Raw genomic sequence first — 24,764 nt, forward strand, 5'->3', positions numbered from 1 at the left:
CGATCCTGGGTCTCCAGGATCACACTCTGGGCCAAAGGCAGGTGCCAAACTGCTGAGCCACCCGGGCTGCCCTCCAAGTAACTCTAAAACCATTTGTTGGGGTGCTTGGGTGGCTCAGTTGGTTAAAGGTCTGCTTTAGGCTCAGGTCATGATCCTGGGGTCCCGGGATCTACAGGGAGCCTGCTTCTCCCTCTCCCTCTGCCTGCCACTCTGTCTACTTGGGTTCTCTCTCTCTGCCAAATAAATAAATAAAATATTAAAACACACACACACACAGGGCAGCCTGGGTGGCTCAGCAGTTTAGCCCCGCCTTCAGCCCGGGGCCTGATCCTGGAGACCCAGGATCGAGTCCCACATCAGGCTCCCGGCATGGAGCCTGCTTCTCCCTCTGCCTGTGTCTCTGCCTCTCTCTCTGTGTTTCTCATGGATAAATAAATAAAATAAAATAAAAAAAAACACAGTCTTTGACTGCATATCAGTGGCAGGACATATTATAAAGAATTTTTTAATACCAATTAATTTTAAAACTAAAGTCAATAGTCTCATTGCCAACAGTCATGTCAATATCATATATGGAAACTACTATAAGCACGTGGCATCAGGCGAGAAAATCACTTTCCTCGCAATCAGCAGTCTTCCAACTCAGCTCTGGTGCATCAGAGTTGGTTTGAGGCCGTCAGGATCCTTTACAGCACCCGGAGAAACCATCCTTCCTTCCTCATTCCTGCATCCCCAGGCCCTGGCTCACAGTAGGCCACCAGTGAGCATCTGTTGGGTTGAAGTCCCAGGCACCAGGATCCTACTCAAATTCCCCAACTCAGAGCCTATCCAATATCCAGGAGGCCTTGGGCCTATTGCTTTTATCTGGTGGCTTCCCCTGGCCCCTGTCACAGCCCCCCTCCCCTCTGCTTTCTGTGTCCAGGAAGCCCCAGCCGTGGTCTACCCTGTGGACCAGTGTTCTCCCCTTCAGCTCCTCGGCTCCGAATCCATGCTCCCATCCTGTTTTGCCACGTCACTAGTCACTTGCTTTTTATAAAGGGACGCTTATGTCTATTACTTCATTTAATTCTCTCCTTCACCCTATTTCAAAACTCAGTTTTACACATCATAAAAATTTCATCATACGTGAAATTTAGCCATCTGTCAAGGCCCCTCCGCTCGTGAACGAGGTAACTTGTCAAACATCATTTGGATGGCTGTCGCTGCAAATCCACCACTAACCATATTGACTTGAGCAAATCCTTCATTCATTCATTCGCTGATTCAAAAACCACTTATTGGCCATGTGAGGCACCGTGTCGGTGCCAGAAACACAGAGGTAAGTGGAAAATGTAGACAGTGTTCTCCAGGGATAACGGAGGCTCCATGTCCCCATCTGTCAAAATGGGAGTCACACCTGTCTCTACCTCCGATGAAAGACTACTGAGAGATCAAAATAAAACAACACATATACACGTATATTTAGCATATATGTAGATATAGGAAGGTAGGTTGCACCAACAGCAACCTGGATACGCATGATATTTCCAGATGCTGACCTAGCAGATTGCCCAGAGGCCCTGGCTAAACGCTACCTCTTCCTAGGACATGATAAGTCCAGAGAGGTTTATGAAGCACTAGCCAAGGGCTAAGTAATGAGGGGTTTCTGCAAAGCATAAGGCAGGACCAGGGACATGTGCCGACTATCCTTGGGTTCAAGGTAAATGTCTGATGGACCTGGTGAGTCCTCTCAGATGGGGGGCCTATGGCAGGATGCTGACTTGATCAGTTTTCCACACGTGGTCTTTTGAGACAGATCAGAGTTTGAATCCCAGCCCTGCTATTACCTAGCAGGTAATTCTGGACAAGCTCCTTACCTGAGCTGCCTCAAGTGAAAAATAAATGTAAAAGTAGTACTTCATAGAATCATTGGGGAAATTAAAGAAAGTGATGTATATGAGCTCTTAGAACAAAACCTACAACATGGGAGGAACTCAATAAGTAGTCCCTGGCGTTAAATTTCTCCTGCCATAGCCCAGGTCTCCGGGTGTCTCACCAGCCTGACAGATGCCACTGTCTTGTACAACACCCCGGGCAGTCAAGGATGTATGGGCTGAAGATGCAGGAGTGACCCTCTCCAGTCCCTGGGCCCTCCAGCCCCGGTGCAGAGCTCCCTGTCTGCAGGGCTCGGCTCCAAGGAGTCCAGCTGGGTGCATCTGGCTGGGGAGATTAAATTATTTTTGAATTCCTAACTGAATGTTCTTTTAATGGAAACTCAATGACAGGCATTGAAATAGATTTCCTCCATAAGCCCTCCTCCCGCGGCGCCCCCCCACACGGCTCTGTGTTGCGCTGTTCCCGATAACCTTTATTCCCTACCCCTGGACTTTTATCTCCCCAGTGACAAACAGCCCTTGCTGGACAGAAAGAGGAAATTCCAGTCATTGTTCTCAAACTTCTGGCTTCCAAAATAAAATGCTCTATCTCCCCTGTCAAGCTTTGATTGACATGCACTTCCTGGAATGGCAGACAACAACGGCCCAGGGGCGGGGTCAGGGGCTCATTTGCATCGTTTGCATCAGAGGTTTTCTAGATGGGGAAGGATCCCCCATGCTCCTCACCCAACCATCCTGTTGAGAAGCAGTGTTCCCTTTTGTGAAAATGGGACACTTCAAGGAAGGCGCCACCTCAACTGTCCACACAGTCCAGGAGAGTTCTTCACTGTCCTAGGGGCTGCCCATTAGCCATGGAAACAGTCTACTCATCTCACTTCTTAGATTGGACAGCTTCGAGATCTTTTCCTTCTTCCCCTTCTCGCCTGTGGAGTAAATGTTTAGACCACCTCCCAAATCTCAAGTCTGAATATTGGCACTTGAGTCGACCTAAGTCCTGGAGGATAAAGGTTGAGAGCCTCCAAATCAAAACCCCCACAGCAACAGAGCTAAATTAGGCACTTTAAGGGGAGGGGGGTCACTGCCAAGCAAAACTCTGAATATGGTACAGCATCATGGGATGCAGTTTTTCTTGGAAGGAATAAGAAATACTGAATTGCTTTCGGAATGGATAGATAATTCAGCAAATACAACACTATGGCACACCTGTGGCAAATACAATACTAAAGTGGTCAGGTCCTGTTGTGAACAATGTTACTTCATTGGAATAAAAACCCTGCCTTTAGCATTAGCATCAACTTTGAGGCAAGTTAGCCTTCTGGAGCCTTCTATGTCCCATTTATTTTCTTTACTCACTGAGCTCCTATGCCTTTGGTCATCCTCTTTTTATAAACATCCAGGTTTTTTCTATGCTGCTTTTGGGTTCCAGCCACCCCTTAGGATTATTAAAAGGTACCTGTGGACCCTCATTTCCTCAGGGCTTTATTGGATGTAAGTATATTAATGGTTGCTAGATGTTCAATGGGAATTACATTAAGAAAGAGACTCCAGGTAGCATAGTGCCTTAATCCCAACAAAGGAATATTTGAAGGTACAGATTTCCACCGAGTAACCCAGAAAGGGAAGCCAATAACAAAGATTCTGGTCGATCAGCAATCTTAACAATCAAAAGGAGCAGATTTCATAAGATCCTTTCACTTCCAGCAATCCCAGAGCATGCTGTTAACGAGCAGAACAGACCAAAAGGAATGTGTCCTGACTCCCCAGTTTATGAAGGGACTACAGAGTCATAAAACCTCATGACAGTGGGTCAGTAGAGAATTCTGGCTTCCTAGAGCTTGTCATACCTCATTTCCTCTAGCTTTGTCAATAGATCAAATTGCGGTGCAGGGACACTTAGAGGCACAGAGTCATCTCCTGTGTAGGCCAGTCATGTCCAATGTTATGGCCACTGACAAAGTGCACAACTCTTAGCCCATCAGACTCCTTACTAGGTGTAGTCAGAAGGACCCAACCATGTGGATGAATCTGAACAAACTTGTCCCCAGGCCTGGGAACACAGAACTTTCCTTAGTGAAAACTACTGCAGCTGCCATCTTATGTGCCAAGACACCCTGGAGTGATTTGATGGACTGACAAGGGCTAAGGCATGTCTGTAACAACAAGGTCAGTTCCCCCAGGGTTAGCTGGTGTTGAGACACCATATGGTCACATTTGCCATCTTCCTACCCCTTCTACGTCACCCCGGAGAAAGTCTATCCTCAGCAAGGGAGTTGTCACCTGATGGTCTCTTAAAATTAATGCGGAATAACTGTACTTTTGGAAAGCTCATGCACAGCTTCAGATATTTAATATATTAATCAACACACTGACAACATTTTGATTCCTAAGCAGCTCTGAGTCCCATTCCTTCCAGAATAGATTCAAAATAATGTAGGTGAAGAACTGAAAAGAGACATTCACAGTAAAACCCTTCTCTAAAGATCAGTCCTTCCCTTTTGAGGAAGATGTGGTGTTGGGCCTCAGAGAAAGGCACACCTTGCATTTTCCTTTCTGTGGGGCCACAGACCATCCCTTTCCTTCCCACACTGCTCCTTTAGAAACAGCATTTCGGTTATAAACTCAAGGCAGAAAAACACAAGATACTTTCTTTTTCAGAAGCACTGGCAGTACTGGCCCTGCTAAACTGACATTACACCTTTAACTCTTGGCTGCCTTCCTGGAAGATCGGGACATATTCTTTTAACTAATTTGTAGCCCCTTATCCCGCCTAACACAAATTGGAAGAAATATCACCACCATTTTCAAATCAAGCATTCTTTCTTCAGGAAGTGTTCATTGAGATGTTAGAGTGGTGATTTAGCCCCTGTCTAAATGTAACCACGTGAGATTAATTGGGCCAAAACCCAACTCTGAGCTCTAGGGTCTGGATGTGCCATAAAGCAGGTTGAGCTCACTGCTCCTCTCCATGTCACATATGTAGAGATGCAGAGTCCATGGCCTGAGCCTTCCCTTGCTATTCAGGAGACACAGCATGACCTAGACTAAGATAAAGCTCCAACAACCAGAACTGGAGAAGCTCCGAGCCTCACAAATGTTCTTGGAGTACCAGTCTTTTCTTATCATCTCTAATTAGTTCATCTCCTCCAACCAAATGGCCTCCAAGGGAGTCCATTTTTCCCTTGATAAAAGCCAGTGTTACAACAAAAGTGCCTTATTTATCATCAGTATAATCAAAATGGGAACATGGTTTTTCCCTGACCCTATCTGAAGCTCATAACTTCTTCAAGGAGACTTGTAGGATCTCATTTGGCCTGTTGTAAAATTTTGATGATTTTGTCTGTTTCTATCAACACTGCATGATTTCAAATAATCATATTCAAGATTCCAAGTTAACTCCTATGGCTTCCATACTGCCATTTCCTATGAGAATATCGCATGTTCCGATGCAGTTGCCTTGTAGAGCTATATGTCTTGTAAGATGGTGGCTGTTGGGTTCAGGGGCATGGTCCTGATAGACATTGAAGGCTCTTGTCCTAATTTCATACCCTCAAACTGTCGATTGCTTCCTAATACTTCTAGTCACTAGGTATCTTCACGACTTTGCTTTACTCCCGTTGAAAAGCCACTGTCACATTTTGGTGTCATCTGTTTCATTGACTTCTGACAAGATGAAGTTGGGATTGTCATAGCCTCTCTTCAGCCTGGCTCTGGCATCTTTTTCATTATAAAGGCACAAGGCACAATGAGGGGTCTCCACCTCCACAGTCTTGCTAAAGTTATGGAAATCCACTCGGTATTTCCCTTCCTTAGTCTTGGATACTATGGGAGCAAAACGGTAGCCCCAGAGCACCTCTTCCGGGACATAGGATGTCCGGACTTGGCAGGTAGCACTAGTTGATTCCACTGTGCCATCTAGAAACACCACTAATTCAAAGTCTTGCTGGAGAAGGGTCTCTGCTGCCATGTGGAAGAAGGGGCTGTTTTGATCAATGACATGGTAAATCGTCAATGGGGAGATGAAGAATAAGTTTTCATTCCCTGCATCAACTACAAAGTTGATATTTGTCTGGTCCAGAATAATGGTCTCTCCTTCAGGAGTGACTGTGGTCTTCAGGAGCTTTCCATATATGTGACTCCCAATAAGGAGGCTCTTCCTAAGATTAGCCACTCGGATTAGGAGACAAAGCTTCCCGCCCCGCTTGCTGATCACTGCGTTCTTGCTGAATGTGATGGTCTTGGCACGTTTTTTGGGTCTGGAGATCTTGGCTAAAATGGCGCCGCACATGAAAGAATTGATGATGACCCCAATTATAGACTGGGAGATCAGGAGGAAAATGGCAGTGCCACATTGTTCTGTCACACACCTGAATCCGTACCCAATGGTCACCTGGGTTTCCAGAGAAAACAGAAAAGCTGAGGTCAGGCCATTAATGTTCTCCACACAAGGGGTGTGGTTGACAGAAGGATGGAACTCGGGGAGATCTTTGTGAATGTATGCCACAGCGTACCACAGGAGACCAAAGAGGAACCAGCTCCCCAAGAAGGTTGTAATGAAGATGGTCATTTTGTATCTCCATTTGAGGTCAAGCACAGTTGTCCAGATGTCCACAAAGAATATAAACCTTGATTGTGCCTCCACATTGCCAAACTCTATGTTGCACCTTCCGTCTTTGGAGACCAGCCTTGCTCTTTGCCGAGAATGCCCAAAAAAGTGAGCAATGAACCATTTCCGAAGGTGTTTGAACATTCTTTCTGTCAACGCTCTGATCTGAAACACATCAAAAACAAAACAAAGTTTTGTTTATACCCACAGCGGACGAGGTGACTCACGTAGAGCTAACTGTATCTGAAAGACCATTCAAAACAATCTGAATTGCTGGTCATTCAGGAAAGCTGACAGTGTATTCTGGATACCACAACACTATTTTCAATAGAAACTTTCCACCAGACGACCATATTGCTTAAACATAAAGAGGAAAAATAATTACAGAGAGATAGAGATGGAACAAGCTTAAGAGGGCATGTATTCAAATGTTTCCTGACCATAGTCAGTGGCACAGACACTTAAAAATGTTTGTGATAACCAATTATGACCTGTGCTATGATTCATTTGATATTGTTCTTTAACTCTCCTTTTCCTTTAATAAATTTAGCTTGCGCTAAGCAAAAATAACTGTGAAACAGAAGCTGGAAGTACTATTTATGTTTTTCATGATATATAAAAATAAATAGCTATAAAAAAGGTTCACCAATATACTACCTAAAGCTTCCTCTTTACTGCTATTATCACTCAATAACAAAAGAAATCTTGGCTCTGGAGCACCTGGGTGGCTCAGTGGTTGAGCATCTGCCTTTGGTTCAGGTCGTGATCCTGGGGTCCTGGGATCGAGTCCCGCATCAGGCTCACCACAAGAAGCCTGCTTCTCCCTCTGCCTATGTCTCTGCCTCTCTCTGTGTGTCTCTCATAAATAAATAAATAAATAAATAAATAAATAAATAAATAAATAAATAAAATCTTTTTAAAAAATCTTGGCCTAATTCAATTTTCTCATTTATCCAATGAAGGGACTGAGATTCAGAAAGTTTTAATGACATAGTCAAAGTCACGTACCAACTAGAGGCAGGATGACAACTAAAAACATAAAACATAACGTTCCCTGCTTCCAGTCCAGAGGAACTTCTAACATGCTCCATCTCAGCTATTAAATTTTATATTCTCAAGTCAGATTTGCCTGAAACATTTTAAGACAAGTATTGGTCAACTTCCTTTTTTTTTTTTTTTTAAATGCTCGAGACTATTTAGAACAGAGTTCCTCAATACAATTTGGTCAAGTCCTACCATATGACAGAAGTTTGCTCGGTGGAGCTACAAGCCTATTTCCTTTCTCTCTCCATAGTATGCCAAGATTCCTGAGAGGAATAGTATGGTGGTCACCACTAATAGCTCATACTTCCTTCCCTGCTTCTAAGCTGAAGGACTGGGAAGCTCTGATTTAAATAATACTGCGTAAAGGTAGAACCACGCTTTATTCACTCCTCTATCCCAGCTGCTAGCACAGTCTATGGGCACTTTTACTAGTTATTCAATGAACATAAGATGGAATAATTCAGTGAACGAAGTGAGCTCTTCAAGATACTATCTAATCAGTGGTTTCTTGTTGATGATATTATTGTGACTTCCAGTTTACATCAAAAAAAGTGAAGGGATTTTCCCCTAAACAGCCAACAACGATGAAACTCACTGTCATCAACACTAGACTACCTCCTCCCTGAGACGTGCCCTCCCCCACTCCAAGGTGTGCCCACCATGGTGAGCAATGTCTTCGTGGTATTTTTAATTAAATGCAAATATGTTTCTAAAATAGATTTCAAAATCCCCCTTCAAAAAGGTGTTTATTCATACAAACCAGGAAGCGAAACCAACTTAGTGATAAATTTTAAACAAAAGTCCTATCCCGCAGTGTTTTGTTCACAGCCTTCAACCAGGTGAAAACACAAGAAGCCAACACCAGGTAGAAGTGATGAAGGGAAAAACCACAGGTATGGTGATTTTAAATGTTGAGGACGAGTGCTAAAGATACAAGGAAAGAAAATGCTACCAGGAGAGCAAACAGCAGTGCACACACTCAGAGGGCCCTGCCCACAGCCCACCCAACCCTCATTGACCTCAAGTCCCCAAAGAGTCTTAGGGGTTGGTCCCAGGTGAGGGCCACTGAAGAAGAATCTGCCCCCCAGTCTCCTCCAACCCCTGGCTCTCTCCCTTCTCTGCACACACATAGCTTCTCCTGCTTCACATTCACTGGAGGCTTCCTCCCTTTCTTGGGCTCATCAAAGCTCACATTGCTTTCTTTCTTTTTTTTTTTTAATTTAAATTCAATTTGCCAACATATAGTATAACACCCAGTGCTCATCCCATCACATGCCCTCCTTAGTGCCTGCCACCCAGTTAGCTCACAATGTTTTAAAAGCTCTTCATAGAGTGGTTGTCACCTAAGATAATAAGTTCTCAAGCCAACATTTATCAGGCGAATCCGCATTCTCTTCGTCACCCATTATATTTCCAGTGATGGCTCCTGAAACACAACTTCTGAGTTTTTCTTCCTCATGCCTTTTCTCTTCTAGTCTCTCTTAAGTTCGTTTCATTTTTGAAGATAAAGAATATTTCTATAGGGTGAAGAAGTAGCCTCTGATTTATCTCTTGGATAAATTTGGGTCTCCATGCCTGCATTACTAGTCAAATATCCACCTGGCCTTGCAAAGAGCTAAAACAAAATCAATGAGCTTATAATGCTTTCCCCAGACCTTCTGCACTTACCAACATCCTAAGCATATTCCGACCCGATGTATCCATGCCTGGGGAATGCAAGGAAGTGGCCTTGGGAATTGGTCTCTGTCTGCAGGCTGATTTCTTTTAGACTCGGCCCTAATTTATTTTAGGCTTTGGTCAGTGGACTGATGCTAATTTATATTAACTTAAAAATGCTTAATTTGATAGTGGAGTTGGGTGGTTTAAACCAAGGCAATTGGTTGTTCTCAGACCAAGCCCCAAGTCAAGTATGTATTTTTTTTTCAAACCTCACATGGCTTGAATACCGTCATGCTAAGACATGGCAACCCCCCCAGCTAAGGTCTCTGGGCACCAGGCATGGATTGAGTTCCAGCATTTTCCTCCTCTCCTTTGCCACGCTCTATATAGCTCTCTTGCTGTTTCTCATAGGTCATGCCTATTAGCTTTGCAGCAGAAAGAATCAGTTATCATCGATCTCTGAGCTTGTTCTCTGAAACCTGCTGAGATCCTGAGATTTCCAAGTGTTCACAAAGATGCAGGTGAATATATAGACTTAGATCACTACATATTTGTAAGATGAAAGCAAGATCACACCAGGAAAAAACGAGATACCAGACCACTCTCTCTGTACAATAGTCTCTGTTATGTAAGAAACTCAGATCTAAAAGCAATCTTTATTGTTGGATTTATTCTATAAAATCTGGCATTTACTGGACGTGCTTTTCACATGCACCGGGTTAGCCAATGCTGTTGACTTGTTTATTCAAAGAGTGAGAAGAATTATACCTAGAGAACATAAGAATGTGGGATACATCCATCCCTTGCCCAAATCCATCATTCACCTGGCAGACCCATTATAATCTGCACAGAGCCTACTTTGCTTAGACAATGACATCTAATCTAACCACAGACAGAGCCAATGTGTATTTTTTGTACTATGGGGCAGTCAGAGTTTGGCCATGGTATCTGGGTTGTGTAACAGGTACAGCTTTTAGGTTACTTTCTATTGAAATCAGTAAATCTTAATAGCAAGCAAAGGGCTGGACATTAGCTAATATTTACCAAGGTACTCTTAGCAGTCTGGCAAAGCAAGTGGATTGTATTATTGCCATTTTTTTTCTTCAGTGCTCCAGTATGCTTGTTCTGTAAAGAGTCCATTCTCAGAAAATAGACTTTCTGTAAACTTTCCAAACATCGAGTGTATGCTTATTGTGTATGATTTCAACAACAAATACAATCTGCTGCCATTCTCAAGGGGCTCATGTCAAATGGGGAAGTGAGCTCAGGAAATCAGCAAGTACAAGGTGGCGTGGTGTGTATGTGCCCAAAGGAACACCTTTGCTAAAATATCTCTATCAGATGGGTATCCGAAAAAAAATAAAAAAATAAAAAAATAAAAAAATAAAAAAAAAAGATGGGTATCCGACCTCTGCGCAACACTTCAACTGACAGAAAGCTCATTGCCTTTTGGCATTTGTTAATATATTTTTCTATCATTATTCAACAGCATTGTGTTGCTACTAGTACGTGTGCCAGGCACTGCGCTAGGTGTTAGAGAAGCAATTTTTACCAAATGGACACAGTCCTTGTCATGGCCAAGAAGCTTCCAGTCAAGGGTGGGGGTGGGAGATGCCAGGATGAGAAACCGTGGGAGTGTTCTGTGGAACACTGTATCTGAGGGGCAGAGAGGTATGCTATCAAGGGCAGACCTGAGGATGGTGTTGGACTCCCATGTAGTAGGAACTATAAGTATTTGTTGAGTGATGACAAAGAAACTCATCAACCCATGCATAAAAGCAATGAGTTTGCCATCACGTATGTGGGTCCCCCTCTAATCGCAATGTTTTAGAAGAGACACACCTGTGTGTGTAGTACTAAGCAACTGCACTGTAATTGTGTGTGACCAGGCAGGGGCAGCAGAAGAGCATGTGAGGGGCTGAAAGAGGTGCTGAGGGACTAGATAACAGGGTGCTGGGGGGCTCAGCGACACGCTAAGCTGGAAAAGCAAGCAATGGGCAACGTACTCATTGGTGGAACACCATGTGAGATATTTTCATTATAGAACTAGAGAATGGACCGGTATGAAGAACACTGGTCTAACTCTGCTTCAGGGACAATTCGCTATAATTTTAATTAAGTCTGAAGTCTCTTCTGCTTATGAGCCCTTCAAATTCCTGAAAATAAACATGTTTTCCTCCTGGATCTTCTTTTGGCCAAAAACAAAACAAAACAAAACAAAAAACAAAAAAACCGCACACTTCATTTGAATGCAACTCCCACATCAATCAAAACTCCCTTCATTTTAAGCGGAGCGCCCATGGTGTGTACCTATTGATGATATTTAAAGAATCAATACAGAGGTGGTGCATTTGCAGGTGTCCACCTGAGAACAAGCCAATCTGGATTTGGGGCTTCCTACAGCACTTATCACAATGTCTCCTGCCTGGCGCCAGCATGCTGGGCACCCACAGTATCCAAGGGAGGAGAGCAAAATGATTTTGCTTTTGCTGCCTCTTATTTGGAATCACAAAGGCCCTTATTTCTCTTCAGAGAGGAGAAAACATTTATTCCAGTCTACTTTTTCATCAAACCTCTCACCACCTTCGCTCCATTCGGGACATTTCTGAGAGTTGAGATTTCATGTTAGAGGTAGAACCTATTGAGTTTGGGTCCCGAAAGAAGTCAAATGATTTTTTGTTGTTCTTTTGCAACAGGGGTGGAGGAGAAATTCAAGTTTCTGTGAAAATTTACTGCTTTGTGTAAGCCAATAGTCAACTGAATCAACAAACATTGCTGAGGACCTGCTGTATGTAGCAAGGCATCGAAGGGGATTCTGGGTCATGGTCTCAGCCTTCTTCATTGACATAATCAAGCAAACACTCAATTTACTGAACATTTACTATGTATCAGGTGTTATGCTGGGAAACAGAAAGAGTTAAGAACCGCAGCCCCTGCTCCCAAGTTCCTCACAGATAAGAAGTGACTGGATTATTGCGATGTGGCAGGTCTGCTGCCACCCTAAAACAATTGAGGATGGGGTTTCAAGCAGCCATCAAAGAGGAGATCCTCTTGGGTGTCAATATAACACTCTTCAACACACAACTTTGCTAAGGTGTGTTGCACCTAACTGCTACCACAGAGCACTTCCTGTTTTCTATGAAAATTATCTCAAGCTATTGTAGGATAGCCACCCACTGTATTTGCAAATACTCAAGACCCTGATGAGCACTGAGTCATCTTAGCTCCCGGACTACCCTTTCCTACCCAGAACCTGTTGGAGACAGAGGGCTGCTTCTGTCTAGTTCTGTTGGGTAATTCTGGGAGGAGTTACTGCTCATGTCTTTAACAGTATGAGGCAGCTCACTGGAGGTCAACATGGGCTCTTCTTAAACAGATCTCGGCAAGGCCAGTAGAAAGCATTTTTCCTGGTCTCATGGCACGTAAAAGGGCATCTGAGCCTCAAGACTCTGCCTGGCTAGATTTAGGAATGCATTTCAGGATCAACTCACCTTTCCTTTCGGGTAAGGGTTTCCCGGATCCAGTCCACTGCGAAACCACAAGTCTGCTTGTGTCCAGGGTGGGAATGCAACACAGGCCTTGCTGGGTACCTGGCTCCTTCCAAAGAAAAGAGGGTAGGAACAAGAGCCAGGGAACCACAAGGTCCAAGGGTGTTGGTGCTCTCATAAAGGACACTATGTTCTGTAGACTTCTCTGGAACCAGCTGGTCCAGGGGCATTATCTGAATGACTGCAGAGGTGTGCCAGGCATAGAGATTAAGAGAGGATGGGAGGACCTGTTTCAGGATGTTCATGGCACAGGTAATAACCAAAGGCAGTGTGGCAGGTGGAAGGAAGCCCAGTTTGGGTCAGCAGAGACATGGATCTACCCCAGCTCTGTCACTTAATGACCAGGTGACCTGAGAAAGCCACCTAGAGTTTCTGAGCCTCCGTGTCCTCACCTGTGAAATGGCTGTTAAAATATGCTTTCAAAAACTGCCGTGTGTTTTCAAAGCAGTCACATAGGTGATTGCACACAAGCTCCTAGAACATAGTGATTAGACAATAAATAGTCAACACTGTTATTACTAGTCCACAAATTTAAATGTGTGCAACAGTTTACTCAGGTGTCACTGACCCAAGCCATTTGGAGTCTATACTGTGTGGAGTTCAATGCGCTACACTGGAGACAGCAGCTGGGTGAAGGCAAAGGCTTCGAGGAACGTGACAAATTCCACCAGGGCATCACTGCCTGTGAGCTGTACCGGCTCCGGAGCCCATCCCCACACATGGACCCAAAGACCCGGGAAAGGTGAACGTGTTTTTATCAAGGATTTGCCTATAACAAAGGCAGAGCCTTACCTTGCAGAGGTGGAAAAAGGATAGAGGGAAGAAGAATTATTCTTAACAAATCTGCCCAGAGCTGTGGTACCTGCGGTGACACTGTCCTTCTCTCATCATAGATATTGACACTTGATCATATTACTGAATATGTAGCTGCAAAGGAGACGAGCAGCTCCGACATCTGGGGTCTTGGCACTGCCAGGGGCTGTCCTGGGTCTCACAACTACAGCTCTTTTTCTAAACATGAATAGTTTCACAGAACATCAACCTCAGACGAGGCCATTCTGTAATCATGTCTGAACACAGACAATAACCTGAACATTGTCCAAACCACAAAAAATGACCAAAAATCCCCCTATCTCGACTATTAGAAGTGATCACTGCTTCTTTACCAATAATGACTTGAGCTGTACACCAGCCCTGTCCCCTTATAGATGGTAAGATTTACTGACATAGTCACTCCTAAAATCACTGAGTTACTGACATCTAACCCAAAGCAAAGTATTGCTTCCTTAAAATCTTCCCCCAAATCACCTAAACAAGCCCAAATCCTATTTAAGTGTTTCTAACACTCAGTGAGGCTGCCTGCAATTCTTCACTGCATGTGTTCTCACCAGCCTCAAAAAGCCAACTTGTTCAAGTACAGGGGATGTTCCTGGGGCTCTTCGGCTGGAAGGTTTTGATGCCACTAAGACAGAAGAACACACAGAAGAAAAGGCGTAGCTAAGAAGTCATAAAGCCATTTCATAGGCCATCTGTTCGCTTTGCACATTTGTTTGCTTTTGTATCCGGATGTGAAGAATCAAGGAAATAACCAAATTTAAATACAAAAACAAGTTATTAAAAGGAGTTAAAATTTTCAGATGCAGGGTTTAAGCTCTATCTAGATGACTTGCTTACCATGACCAGTGGCCATCCTGACAACATTATATTCACGCCACAAAGACCTATATTTCTACATGGCACCTGGATTAGATCCTAGCAGGAAGCATCAAGGGGTGTGACGTTCCCACTAATTCAGTCAGCCTGGGAGTTAGTGAAGCTGGACCCAAGCAAGATATCTTCAGGGTATTTCTTCCCAGCCTCTGGTGACAGCGTGCACTTGCTATGGAATCAGAAACCGACGCTTTGGAAGCTGGATGCTTATTCTGTGCGTGTGTTCATTATTGTTTCCTTACTTGTCTCCATAATGGTTCCTTAAGGTACTTAGAAAATGCTAGCATGTCTCAGCTATATGGAGAAGGACTTCACCTCTGCTTGGTTCACAGTTTTGAAGAGAAAACAACACACTCCTGGGGGCTGTGAGGAGTGGTGACAGCAGAGAAAGGCACTAGAAGACAGGAGAAACTCACAGCCACACAGGTGGATCCACCTGGTTTCTATTCCAAAGGTTTTTAAAGAATTCTTCTCTTCTAAACTTCAGGGAGTTCAGCTCTTACCAAGAAGGCATTGCTTCATTGGGTCTGAGTGGACTGAGCCACAGCTAACAGCAGAAGTCAAGGTAAAGCGAAGATGCGCAGCTCACGCTGAGTGAAGAGAAAGTCTAGGGCTGAGAAACTCCTCCCGAGATTGGGAAATGACTATGAAGACTCCACGGAGGGCTTAGAACCCTGCTCACAGCTTCAGGAGACGCCTGGCACTCTCCTGCACCCTGTGTGAACAGCACCCTCTAGAGTACAATGCATATGGTGCCCCATTAGAGCTGTGAATTTTGGGGGTAACCAAAAGCCTCTGATGTTGGCCCAGGCACAAGAGTAAAATCTTCTATGCATATTATAGTGTTTGATTCTCATAATAAACCTAGGAGTTGGGGGAACTTAAGTTCAGTGAAGCTAAGCAATTCTCAAGCTCACAAAAGAAAAAAAGGCCACAAAGATTAGAAGAATCTAGATTTGCCTGACTGAGAGCCCCTGTTTTTAAGCCCTGTGGTATATACTCAAAACAACTGAACAATGTGGGGGGAGAAGGGGAAAGCCAACATTTTTCCTGCACCTACTTACTATGCACCAGAAATGGTGATTTTCCACTTATGTCCTCGCCTAGTGCAGAGATCACATAGCACAGAGAAGCCATCAGGAGATAAAACCTTTTTTGAAGACAGGAAACCTGAAAGGATACGGCGGGTTCGGATTGGTGCATAGGGGGTGGGTTTCCAAGGACAAGGAAAAGCATGGGCAAGAGCATGAGAAAAGGGAAGAGAGGCAGAGACTATGTGCAAGGCCGCGGGGTCGCCATGGAGAGGGTCTAGGGTCGACTGGATTGGATCCGAGGGTGCAGGCTGGAGGAGGCCACCGGCCCCGATGTCACAAGTAGAGCCTCATGATGCCAGGCAGAGATCAGAAAGCGTCATGAAGCCGACGTAATTAGGACACAACTGCAGAAACAGCTAAAGATGTACTGTCAAGCATTGTGCTTCCTGTGGAAACTTCTACAGATTGTCCTGGCTTGAGCTAACTGTAGACAATGGCCTGAAGTCATGGCAATGACATCTTCCATTTGGGGACGTTTATGGATATCTACAGGGGGGCATTACGTCGTCATCCACAGTCAGAAGTTCACTGATGGTGAGGCTAAGGAGGGAGGACGAGGAGCTTCCTCCTCAGTGGAAGAGGAGATTCAGCCTGCAATGGTGAGCTGAGCCTGGTGCCCTCACTGCTCCAGCAGGAGGGCAAAGGCCCTGGTCTTGGAGTTGGCCAGTTCAGCGACGCTTACGGAGTTCCAAGGTCATCCCTGGTCAACAGCCGGGGATACAGACAAAGGAAGACATGCAGGGAACCCCCGGCACTCCACTGGCCCTCCTCCCCATCCCAGGCTGGCTACTTGGATTCAACCTACAGGTCATTTCTCAGAAAGAAACTTAAAGGTCAGTTTTGCCAAAAGAGAGGAGTCCCTGAGCACACCCCCCCCCATTAAATAAGGCTCCCTCCCCTCACAATATTGTTGTACGCTCTACTTTTTTTGGGGGGGGAGGGTAGTATTTATAGGCCTTTCAACTTACACATTAACTTTCATGCTGACTTGGGGGCAGTGACCCCATCCACGTCCTCCGTTGCTATATCCCCCAGTGCCACCCAGCCCAGTGCCAGCCTCGATGCTCAAAAAAATATTTGTCAAGGACAGAAATAGATCCAGTGAGGTGTGAATGACTCCAAGTGCTTGGTTTTCAGAAGGGGATGTGGGAGGGTAACAGGGCCTAACACTGCTCTCTAATGGCGAGCCTGGGTCTCCGCAGCCCCAGGACAGGCAGATGGCCGGGGCTTGGGGCCACGGGCTCCTCACAACCAAACCCTTATCTGGCTTTCTCCCAGCCTGGGTGGTCTGCTGTCTTGTTTACGGAGAGGTCAATGTGCACATCAAGCCACTTGCCTCTGAAGAGGCGCAGAGGATGATTTTCAAGTCTCCACGTATAACTGAAATTTGTAGTGACCAACACAACTAACTGGTTTGGGCTTGGAATTTGCCAACTTGCCTTTGTCAGGACACACCCAGGATTGGGGTGGAAGCACAGTAGGAAAGACATGTGGCAAAACACAATCAAACGTGGTTATTCACCTGGAGAGAAAGAACAGATCCCTAGAGAATCCTGGGTGAAACTTTAGGTGGTCTGTCTGGGGAGCAGATGAGACTCCTCTACAAAGAAATAGGTAGAAGAATCAGTTCTAAGATGCCCACTGGTGCACTCAGGCTGGACCTCTTGAGGGTCATGAGCCTACGTGTTGAATTCTAGTTTCTAATGAACCTATGACAGAAAATGGAATTAACACAATGATCTAAAGACATTTCTCATCTCCTGGCCTATTTACTCTCATTTTTTCTCAAAACAACTCCATGACAGTGCAGACATCTTTGTCCAGGTCTAAATATATACTGGAACCAGTGTATGGTCTTCTCAAAAGATGGTAGGTGAACAGAAATGCCTTGTATATAGTAAGTCATAGTACATGGGCATTAAGATATTAGATATTTTTAAAAATCCTTTACTGGATTATTTATAAAGTGAGGAACGATTTTGACAAATAAAATAATCATCCTCTCACTTGTTTATCTTGTAAAAGTATGTGTTGGGGGAGTTTGTTTGTCTGAAAACTGGGCACGTGTACAATGAAACAATTCTTAAATTTCATCTTTTGCAACACCCACCTCAAACGGCACCAGGATTTAGGAAAAGAATTTCAATGTTTACAAGAAGTTGCATTTGTTATTAGTGCCGGGATCCTGTTATTAGTGTGACCCTTCTAGTTCTCTGTGGTCTGGGTTGGTGTTACATCAGCTCAGTCTTTCCAGCCCAGAAACAAGTAAATTCCATGTGGACTGGAGATCCTGAACATGCTCCCCTGAGTGTCTGCAACAGGAAAGTACACTTTCTTTGTTGTTGTTTTTTTAAAAAACATAGAGAATTCCATAACCTTGACAATATCTAAAATAGAGGACTAATGCCTGGGTGATGGGCCCATTCATGACGCTGCCGGGCCCAACGTAAAGGGTGTCATGTTGGCGCCCCAGCTCTGATGGACGTGCAAACGACTAGACACAGAACACCAGGTTCTTGAGTTTGGAGGGAAATTTCAGATGCCTTCTCATCTTACATTCTAGCTTATGCTGAAGATCCCCTATCAGAGCTGCCTCGAGTGGCTCCCAGGCCACTGGGTACGTGAGGTTTGGATCTGGAGTCAGTCACTCTCAAGCTCTAATCCTGGGCACTATCACGCCTCTCAGTGTGTTCATCTGAGAAACGGGGACACTTGTATCTATCTTGCAAGTGGCTGGAAAGGGCTTAGACAACACTTGGACCCAGTGCATACTCAGTACTAGAACCCCCAACTCCAGTTTCCCTTCCAGTTATAGCCTGCCGCCGATTGACAGACCCAGAGATGTTATTATCTGCCATGACTTTAGTCCCAGGCTGCACGACACCACAGTCCAGGCTGCAGGACCACTGTGCTTCCCAGGAAGGTGATGAGGAGGGCAAGGTTCTAGGATAAACCACAGAGCAGGGGGTCTGCTGGAGAGCTGGTGTTCCCACAGCTTCTAGTGCTCTGCCCCCCAGGGAGCTTCTGAGGGTCAATGATTACCAGCTTTGGCTTGGGTTCCGTCTAGCCATTGGAGTTGCGTTAATGGGGCGGCACGTCACCCACACTCCCACGTCCAAGTACTTTCTGGGAAAGCCCTGGAGGCATAGAGAGGCAGAGCCAGCAGCCTCTGTGACCCTGTCATTCCATGCCAGAGAGCTGCCCTTGGACCCACGCTGAATTCCTCTCCTTGGGACAGGAGCCCACCCCAGGCACCCACGCAGAATGAGGGCGCAGCAGAGACCTCCCACCTGACGCCCCACGAGCCCTATGAGCTGCTCCAGCAGTTGTCTTGAACTGCTCTTGACCGGTCCTCACATCTGCTGCTGAAACGAGGAGGCAAGTGGGGAAAGGAGGGCATCTCCCAGACCTGAGGGGCGGGCCAGTGTGGCCAACTTCCCAAAAGAAGTCCAGTAGAGCCCACAGCCGGCCTGTGACGCACTTGCTCTCATGCCTGCCATTTCTTTTTACTCAATGGTGTTTATAATGACCTGGTAAGGTCCTCTTGGCCCTTCTTGGCCCTTCTATCCTAATCAAACCCAATCAAAAGCAGCTTCTCTCTCTCAAAAACTATGACTTAACCTCTCTGAGCTGCAGTTTTTTTCCTAATAAATCAGGGATGATGGGACCTATTTTATGGTTACGGGGACTCTACACAATGTCCACAAACACTTGTAGGTGAATGTTTATACCAGCGTTACTCACAAGTGCCAGAAAGTGGAGACAATCCAAATGTCCATCAACTCCTGAACCAACAGATAAAACGAGGCATCGCCGTATAATGAAATATTGTTGGCATAAGAAAAGGCACGAAGAACCGCACTCTACAACACGGAAGAAGCTTGGCAGCACTCTGAGACGTGGAAGGAGCCAGATGCGGCATTATTCCATTCCTACAAATGTCTACAAGAGGCAGATCTGAAGAGATGAAGTGAGATTGGTAGCTGCCGGTGGGGAGGGGAAGAGGGAAACGAGAAATGCCTGCCAGTGGTATGAACTTCCCTTCTGTGGTGATGACAGCGTCCTACCATTGATGTGACGATGGCTGCACCATGTTGTGAACGTGCTGAGCACCCAGTACTGTACACATTGAAGTGGGAGGAGTGTAAGTATGGGAATGACATTGTACAGAAAGAAATACACGTGGAAGGGGCCTGTTGCACGGTTGGGACTCAACGAACCCCCCCTCTTTTCTTCCTCTTCCTACTTCGTCCTCCAGCACCAGCCAGAAGCACCGCCCTAGGCCATCACTGGGCCCTGGGCTGGATTTGGTCCCATCACACCCCCCGCCACCCACCCACCTTCAGCAAGTGGCCACGGTGCTCCATCTTGGTCTCAAGAGCCTGGAGATACAGAAAGATATTTCTGCTTATCCTCGCTCCCAAACAGGAGCTCTACTGGGATTTGGAGAGATGTCTCTTCTCCCCACATCTGTGGGGGAAATTCCTCTTTCTCACCCCATCCAGGTGGTGATTGGTGGGGGTGGTTGAGGCAGAATGTGGGCGCCTCCCACTCACGCACCCTGACCCAGGCTCCATGGAACTGAGAACCGCACATGGTGTGACCCTAGTGACCCTGACCTGACCATCTCTCACCTCGCCCCTCACACCTCCCAGGCCTGGAGGTCAGGCTAGAGTCACGTGTGTGGGAGCCAGGTCTGCAGTTCCCCAAAGCAGCAGGTCCACAGCCTCGCAGGCTATCTGATGGGAGGCCCGGGGGCGACCTTGGCCTCACTCTGCGGGCCCAGGCTCAATGCAGCGCCCCGTGTGAGCGTGTCCCCCGTCACTTGTTCATCCTCTCCTACTGCCCTGGGAGCTTGGTTTCATCCTCTCCCTCTCTCCCCTCCTCCTCTCTCCTCCTCTCAGTATGTGTTTTATTTTCAATGTTCCTAGCATTTGTCCTTACCCGTAGCCCCTGTTTTATTCCCAGAGCCGGTAACATTAAGAACCCAAGGCTTCTTTACACCCACCTCTGTCGAGACTCAGCACCTCAGCACTACCCCACAGGCAAGCCGGGATCCCATGGGACGACTCAAAGCCCCTCCTGGCCCCCACATGCCTCCATGTCATCCCTTCCCTCGGCCCCACACATACTAAAGAGAGACGACGGGGACCAGGGGCAGGATTGGCTTGGTGAGGGCAGGGTCTTTGCTGCTGCTGCTGTGATTGTCCACTGCGAGGGAAGCTGTGTGGAGCCCACATTCAGGGCCTCTCCAGAGAATGATGGAAACCCCCTCACTGTGCATTCCCAGAGGTGGGTCCCTTTCTCAAAAGGCCGGGCTGGGCTTCTTTGCATGCTTCTTGAGCAAGGGCTGCCATCAAGATCAAGAAAGGGGGTGCCTGGGGGGGGGGCTCAGTCAGTTAAGCATCTGCCTTCAGCTCAGGTCATGATCCCGGGGTCCTGGGATCGAGCCCCACATCGGGCTCCCGGCTCATAGGGGGGTCTGCTTCTCCCTCCCCGGCTCTTGTCTCTCCCTCTCAGATGAATAAATAAAATCTTTTTTAAAAAACAAGAAAGAAAGAATGTATCAGGCCACCCTGTCTCTATTTCAGCTGCCGGCCTTAAAAAAAAAAAATCCTCACCTGGACTAATATAGATCATAAGGGCCTGTTTGATGACACAGTATCAGGACCAAAGCTGATCTTACCAAGTATCACAATTAAACGATGCTTTGGGAGGAGGAAACTGAAGGATGGCCCCTGCCCTCTTACAAGCACTAATTCCCGTGAAAAAGAAACGAGTCGGGTCTACCTGGAGAGTGCGTGCAGGTGCCCCAGAGTCTCTGGCCGTGAAACGCGTGGCCCTGGGTCAGCCCTGGGTTGCAGCTCCACGGCCACCCGGCGTTTGTACACAGCCGCTTCCCCAACGCAACGGACTAAGCCTAGAAAACAAAAAGAAAAAAAAGTCACAGAGGAACAATAAAGATCCTAGAGCTCATCGTGAGTTGTTCATTTGCTTTTTTTCCTTCTCTGTCTCTTTGTCTTTCGGATGTGTCTGTCTGTCTTGCTGCTCTGCGCAGACCCGAATGCTGTACCCTCCAGCCAAAGCCACTGTTTTCTGGTTCTTGTCCATCCATAGGCCCACCCCACTCCCAATAACTGTCTGCATTTTCAGTGATGGGTTTTCCCATCATCGTCTCAGTCCTGCCACGGGGCCGTCCTGTGCTGCACTGGGGACAGAGGGAAGACCGGGAGCAATGACAAAGAGATTGACTATGGGCTTGGCACTGACTGAAATGCTGATTCCCTGGCACCCGGAGAACATCACTGCAAACAGGCCAGCCAGTGGGGTTGGCAAAGCAAGGATGGGATTCAACGGATGTCTTGAAAGTACTGAAGGGATGGGCTGTAAGGTGGTATAGACCTTGGCCTGGACTCTACTCCTTCTTCTTGTCAACAGAATAATTTAATTTGCTTCTCTGAACCTGAGTGTTCTCCATAAAAAAAGGCACTAGGAGCATCAGTTTCACAGTGCTGAGGTAGGAATGAGCACAAGAGCACCCAGCAGCGGGTCCAGCATGTTAAAAACTTCATAATGTCAGGTCCTTGGCTTAGAGGGCCGAGGAGGCCTGGTGAAGAAGCAGCCAAAGTTCAAGTTGGCATTTAGGGAATAATTTGAATTCCCATGTGTGGATCTGGGCAGGCAGCTGGCCCAAGGACCAGCAGTGCCCCCAGGAGTCGCAGAGGAAATACTGGGAAGGGCATATAGTCTGGGGGACATGCTAGGCCTTTGGGGCATTCCTCTGCCTCTGCCCTCCGCTCCCCTGGCTCGTGGAGAAGGCTCGCCTACCAGAACCTCTGGAGGGGGAGATAGCAGGCTCCAGGCTGCTCTAAAGGAGACTGATGAAGCCTTTTTTTTTTTTTCATACCTAAGGCACAGAGGGAGGAGATTTTTGTCTATCTGGCTACTAGGGGAAAATTAACAAAGGAAAGAAAAGGCCGAGGACCAGGAAAAAAAAAAAAGATCGTCCATAAATCGATGAAATTGGATTAGACCGTGAAGATGCAATTGGGCCAGACCAATTGAATTTCCTCTGAGCTTAGCATGACCAGACTTCCAGATCCAGAGGCAGCTGGAGCACAGGGCTTGGTGATGGCACCTGGCACAATCTTTTCTCTAAAAGCTCTTAGCAGGGCTTCAGGTCCGGTGACCATTGGGCTGGGTGGGCGGGGCGGGGTGGGGTGGGGAAGGTGCATCCTCCCTGCAGGGTACCCCAGCAGCACACCTGGGGGTGATCCTCTTGGGTTGAAAATTCTCCAAAAAATTTTCCTAGCACCCTCCTCCTTACCTTCTTAGCACCAAATACAACCCATGTTATATTTATTTTGCTTAATTGGGGCCTTCCTCAGCTCGGTAGATGGTACATCCACCCACTACTTTTCAAACAAGATCTTGATTCAATCTTGATCCTTCCCTTTTTCTCATCACCGCCTCAGCAAGATTCATCAGCAAGCCTTTGTCTTTCGACAAACTGCATCCAGAACCTCTGTCCTCTTCACTCCAGTCCCATTGCCGTCACCTTTGTGCAAACCACCTAAATTCTTGATGGGGCTACAGTGTCTCTCCGCTGGCTCTCCCTCCTCCCCAGGACACAGTCCCCACCATCATTTTTTTTTGATGTTTCATGAATTTAAAAATGCTCTAAGAATGTAATCACTGTCGTTGGCAACATGTCCTCCCACATAGTCCCAACAAATCATCCCACATCTCCTCTCCATCCAGAGGAGCCCAAAATCACAAGGGATTTGACAAGCACCTCTCTGGGGTTTCCTTCTCTGGATGCCAAACCCTCAAAGGACTCTCTGATGAGGTCTCGGGAACACCGCCCAGCATCTCCTACTCAGTCTCCCAGGCTGGCCCTCATCACCACACAGGGGGCCACACAGCCTCTCTGGAGCCTCTTGACTCTGGGGCTGCAAGTTAGTGGCCCAATCTGAAGGGTGGGGTTGACGGTGACAGAGTCCCCTTCTCCACCCCCAGCTGGTCCTGCAGGGGGCCGGCGGCTGAGCTGGGCAATCCTCTTCTGGGGGGATCCTATGGGGCCCACCACATGCTACTGCACCTTGCAGACCCCGGACTGCAATTGTTAAATGTGTCAATCAGATCATGTGGCTGCACCCTTGAAGCCTCTCTGAGCTTCCTCTCGCCCTTATGACCTCAAGGCCCAATATGACCCGGGCTCTACTACACTCCCCAGCCCCACTTCATATCACAGTCTTTCCACCAAGTCTGCTGCTCCAACATGCCACGCTATGTCCTGCCCTCATCTTTCAACATACTGTTCCCTTCTTTGGGAATGCCCTGCTCTAGGTCTTCCCATGGCCAGCTCTTTCCCACTGCTCAGGATTCAGCTACACCATCCCCAGCAACAGGCCCCCTCAACATCCAGTCTAAGGTGGCGCCCCCTGCCTCACCAACCCTGCCACTCCATTCTGCTCTGGCTTCTTCCTATCTCTTACCACGACAGATGTCATCTTGTTTGTTCGCCTCTTTATTACTTGTTTACCTCCTGTCTATCTCGCCTTTGCTATTACGTGCACTTCCGGAGAGCAGCCCGCCTCACTGTCCTCTGCATGCTGGGCACCTAGATCCATAGTGGGAACTGGACAAATATTTCTTGAATGAGTGAAAGTCCGTGTCATCCCCTGGCTGAAAGGACAGTGTGGGGACCTGGTCTCATCTCTTCACCACTTTATATCCACAGCACCTACTGGGCTGCACACATGAGAGAGAGAGAGAGAGAGAGAGGAAGGAAAGGAGAGAAACAATTTTCCTCCAAGTTGCAGCTGGACACATTTTTTATTTTCTCACCCAACTAATGACCAAATAAACATCCACTGATGGCATGAAAATGACACATGAATTCATAAATGCCAACGCCGACAGGTGGCAGGGAGATCGTGCGTGTTCATCAGCACTGCATGCTTTTGCGGGCATCTTTTCCCTCATCAAGAAAAGCTTAGATTTTCTATAATGCATAGTGGCACGTAGATCTCATGTATTTTGAACTCAATATTGTGCTTGGAAATGTGTATAAGAAATTCATGTGTTTTTGAGAACTCATTTACATGATCAAGAAACCACCTGTTTTTAGCATTGATTTCCTTGGTTTTGGATTTGACGATTTTAAGAGTGCAAAAGCAGCTGAACCACATGCAGAGCTCAGAGAAGCTGAAGAAGATGTGGCTGAAAT

General features: G+C 46.5%; 1 protein-coding gene across 2 annotated transcripts in view; it reads right to left on the reverse strand.

Annotated features, from left to right (window-relative positions):
• Positions 1–439: 439 nt before the first annotated feature.
• The window catches only part of KCNJ1 (potassium inwardly rectifying channel subfamily J member 1), a 34,725-nt gene continuing 10,400 nt past the window's right edge, over positions 440–24,764 (reverse strand). For both annotated transcript variants that reach the window (XM_055304896.1, XM_055304897.1), the window contains exons 2-3: positions 21,323–21,452; positions 440–6,642 (exon numbers count right to left, since the gene is read on the reverse strand). In XM_055304896.1, the coding sequence (XP_055160871.1) occupies positions 5,503–6,621 (1,119 nt within the window). In that variant the 5' untranslated portion in view covers positions 6,622–6,642; positions 21,323–21,452 and the 3' untranslated portion in view covers positions 440–5,502. The remainder of the gene's footprint in view (positions 6,643–21,322; positions 21,453–24,764) is intronic.

The sequence above is a fragment of the Nyctereutes procyonoides genome, unplaced genomic scaffold (assembly GCF_905146905.1).
Source record: "Nyctereutes procyonoides isolate TBG_1078 unplaced genomic scaffold, NYPRO_anot_genome, whole genome shotgun sequence".
Taxonomy (NCBI): Eukaryota; Metazoa; Chordata; class Mammalia; order Carnivora; family Canidae; genus Nyctereutes; species Nyctereutes procyonoides.